Source organism: Mandrillus leucophaeus, unplaced genomic scaffold, assembly GCF_000951045.1.
Source record: "Mandrillus leucophaeus isolate KB7577 unplaced genomic scaffold, Mleu.le_1.0 Scaffold1358, whole genome shotgun sequence".
In the NCBI taxonomy this organism is placed as follows: Eukaryota; Metazoa; Chordata; class Mammalia; order Primates; family Cercopithecidae; genus Mandrillus; species Mandrillus leucophaeus.
The window spans coordinates 361224-364333 of NW_012101319.1; the positions used below are offsets into that span (position 1 = coordinate 361224).

Genomic DNA, 3110 nt, shown 5'->3' on the forward strand with positions numbered 1-3110 from the left:
TGGAGTTCCTGGGGGTATTCACTTCTACTCTTGCGCTGCTCAAAATGTCCAGGCTGTCCAGACTGAATCATAATCATAGCAATTCTTGATATTATTCTGCTCAGCAGAAGGGATAAGTGGTAACATCTCACTAATCAAAACACACAGGAGTTACTGTGTCTTTACAAGACATTCTACTTTGAAGGGAAAATGGGAGGCGATAGGGCAAGGCATAACTAAAGAAGGTTAGAGAGGTGGCTCAGGGTATGAAGAAGAAGGTAGACACACATATGTTCTTTTCACTTGAAGAGTGGATAGTGGATAAACTTGAAACAGCTTTTATTACTCACTTACGTCCCTGGAAACCAACAGATGGGATCTCTCATTTCCAAGTTCTAATGTATTTCATGGTCATGCTCAGCTGCAGGACACCGGGTTTGCCAAATACCAATAAGCTGTTGAGAATGAGGTGAGTATCAAGGATCTACAGCTAGATTGTCTCGCTCCACTGCACAAGGAAAGTGCTCACTTTAGGTGAATTTCCACAAAAGGCAGTAAGTATGTGGGTCCACAGACATGGACATGGAAGATAACCAGTGTTCATAAGAAATATTTCCTTTTTTAGTATAAAAAATATAGAGGCAACCCCTAAGGGTAATTTACATCTACTCTTTGAAAGGGCTCATTATGAGTTCTGCAGCAACTAGTTATTATCCTGCTGGACAGTCAACAGAATAGCTATTATGGTCAAATATTAAGGCAACCTAGAATATAAATCTCAAGAAGGCTCTAGTCTGTTTCATTCTGATCGTTTTTGAAATCAGTCCTTGAATACTAGGCCCCAAAACTCTTGAGATGAAAAGTTTTGATTCCTATCAACCAGCCACCTTAGTGCCTGGGCTTCTTTCTTGGATTGTTCAAAGCTGGATATCCACATCTCTCGCAAAGAGCTCAAAGGTGGAGCCCGGAGTGGTGAGAAAGCAAACACCGTGGGCTTTGGGCAACTCAGGTGGGTATCTTCTGCCTTCCATCTTTTGGGTGGTAAGCCCTGCATGAAGAGAAGAGAGAAATGAATTAAAAACATGTGATAAGGAAGCACAATTCCCGTGTTCCCATCTCACAATAATGGAACGCAGCCCAGACTTTCCTTAAAGCAACAGCTTTACCCCATGGAGTTAAAGGGGAAAGAAAGCATCTCACATATTACCTCACTTAATTCTTATGGCAAGCATATTAAATAGGTGCTACTACCTCATTTTACAGGAGTGGAAACTAAAGCACAAAAAAGTTACATAAATTGCCCCAAACAGTATATACTTAAGATCGAATGTAGTTCTCTTTAGATTCTAAAGCCTCCCCCTCTCTCTGGTTATTTATCTGTTGATTTGTTTATTCCTTTTCCCCCTATTATCCCACCCCTACCCTCCTCCCCATAGGCAAATATTTTAAGATATTTAACACAGTTCTTTATATTTGCATGTAAGTGTATTTGAATACTCATTGCGAAATGTGTTCTCAATCTCTGGGCATTTATTTTTAATATACTTATATGTTATTGTATATCGCATTTGTTTGCTACTTTTTCACCACGCACTGTTTTTACGTTTATCTATGTTGTCACATGTTACAACTAATCCCTTGTTTTTAATATATTTCCACTGCACTCAACTGTCCCCAGTACTAAGATGTTTCCACCCAACAATAATGATACCTGACATTTGCATAATACCTCCCAGCTTCAAAATGCCGCCACAAGCTTGGTCTGTGCTCAGTCTCGGCTTATTTCCATGGTCTCCTAACTAACCCCTTGATTCTACGTTTGATCCTCTGCAGGCTGCACTCAGCAGCCCTTCTCATTCCAAGTTAAAGTCTAAGTCCTTAAAATGGCCTACATGTTCAGGATTTGACCTTCCAATAATTTAGAAGCGAGAAAGGCAGAAAATTTTTAAAAAGTAAAAGAGAAAAAGGGGAGACAGAAAAACTCCAGAATAACAGAGTGAACACACATGTCCAATTTCATTTCCTCCAGAAACGCCATTAAAATGAGAGTAAAAGGACTGTTCTTGAAAGGCATTAACCTGTAACAATTGGGAGAATGGAAGAGGGCAGAAGAGTGACAAAACATAGAACAGGAAAATTAACAACTTCACAGTGGGAAAACCTAGCACATACCACCTGAACCAAGCAAACGAAGCTAATGTTACCAGTTACACATTATGTTGATATAATGCATCCCCTGATACAGGGGTCCTCAGCTCCCAAGTCATGAACCAGTACTGTTCCGTAGCCTATTAGGAATAGGGCTGCAGAGCAGGAGGTGAGCAGCACGCACGTGAGCATTGCTGCCTGAGCTCTGCCTCCTGTCAGATCATCAGCAGCATTAGATTCTCCTAAGAGGGTGAACCTTATTGTGAACTGCACACACGAGGAATCCACCTTGCTCACTCCTTATAAGCGTCTAATCCCCCACCCACCCACCGGTTTGTGGAAAAACTGTCTTCCACAAAATCAGTCTCTGGTGCCAAAAAGGTTGGGAACAACTGCCCTAATAGGATGCAATGAGAACACGTTTACCTCTGTGGTATTATTCCCCAAAATCCATAACCCAAGTGTTAACATGAGAAGACATTAGACAAACCATATGAAGGGACATTCTACAAAATACTGACCAGTATTCTTCAAAAGTTATTAAAAATAAGAAAAAGCTTGAGCAACCATCACAGATTGGAGGAGACTAATGAAACGTGATGGCTTAATTACAGCCTGGTATCCTGGATTTGATCCTAGAGCAGACAGAGAATGTTACAGAAATATGGCCAAATATGACTAAAGAGAAATATGACTAGACTCTGCAGTTTAGCTAGCAGTAATGTGCCAATATGAATTTCTTATTGGTGACAAATGTACCACAGTTACATAAAATGACAGCATGAGGGGAAGCCAGGGAAAGGGCATACAGAACTCTGAACTATCTTTAAAAAGTTCTGTAAATAAAATTAAGTTTTTTTAGTAAAAGACAATGGCAAAATGCCTTCAAAATTCTGAGAAAAATGGATGTACATTTTAGTGGTTTACAGTCAGCTAACCTATTGCTTAAATTTAGGGTAGAATGAAGACATTTTCTTTCCTTT

The 3110-nt window shown here is 40.0% G+C and overlaps 1 protein-coding gene across 1 annotated transcript in view; it reads right to left on the minus strand.

Annotated features, from left to right (window-relative positions):
- Positions 1-301: 301 nt before the first annotated feature.
- Positions 302-3110, minus strand: part of LOC105534491 (alpha-(1,3)-fucosyltransferase 10-like) — a gene marked incomplete at its 5' end in the record, with an annotated part of 86068 nt that continues 83259 nt past the window's right edge. The window contains 2 exons of the mRNA XM_011973217.1: positions 302-434; positions 867-1027. Of these exons, the coding sequence (XP_011828607.1) occupies positions 362-434; positions 867-1027 (234 nt within the window). The remainder of the gene's footprint in view (positions 435-866; positions 1028-3110) is intronic.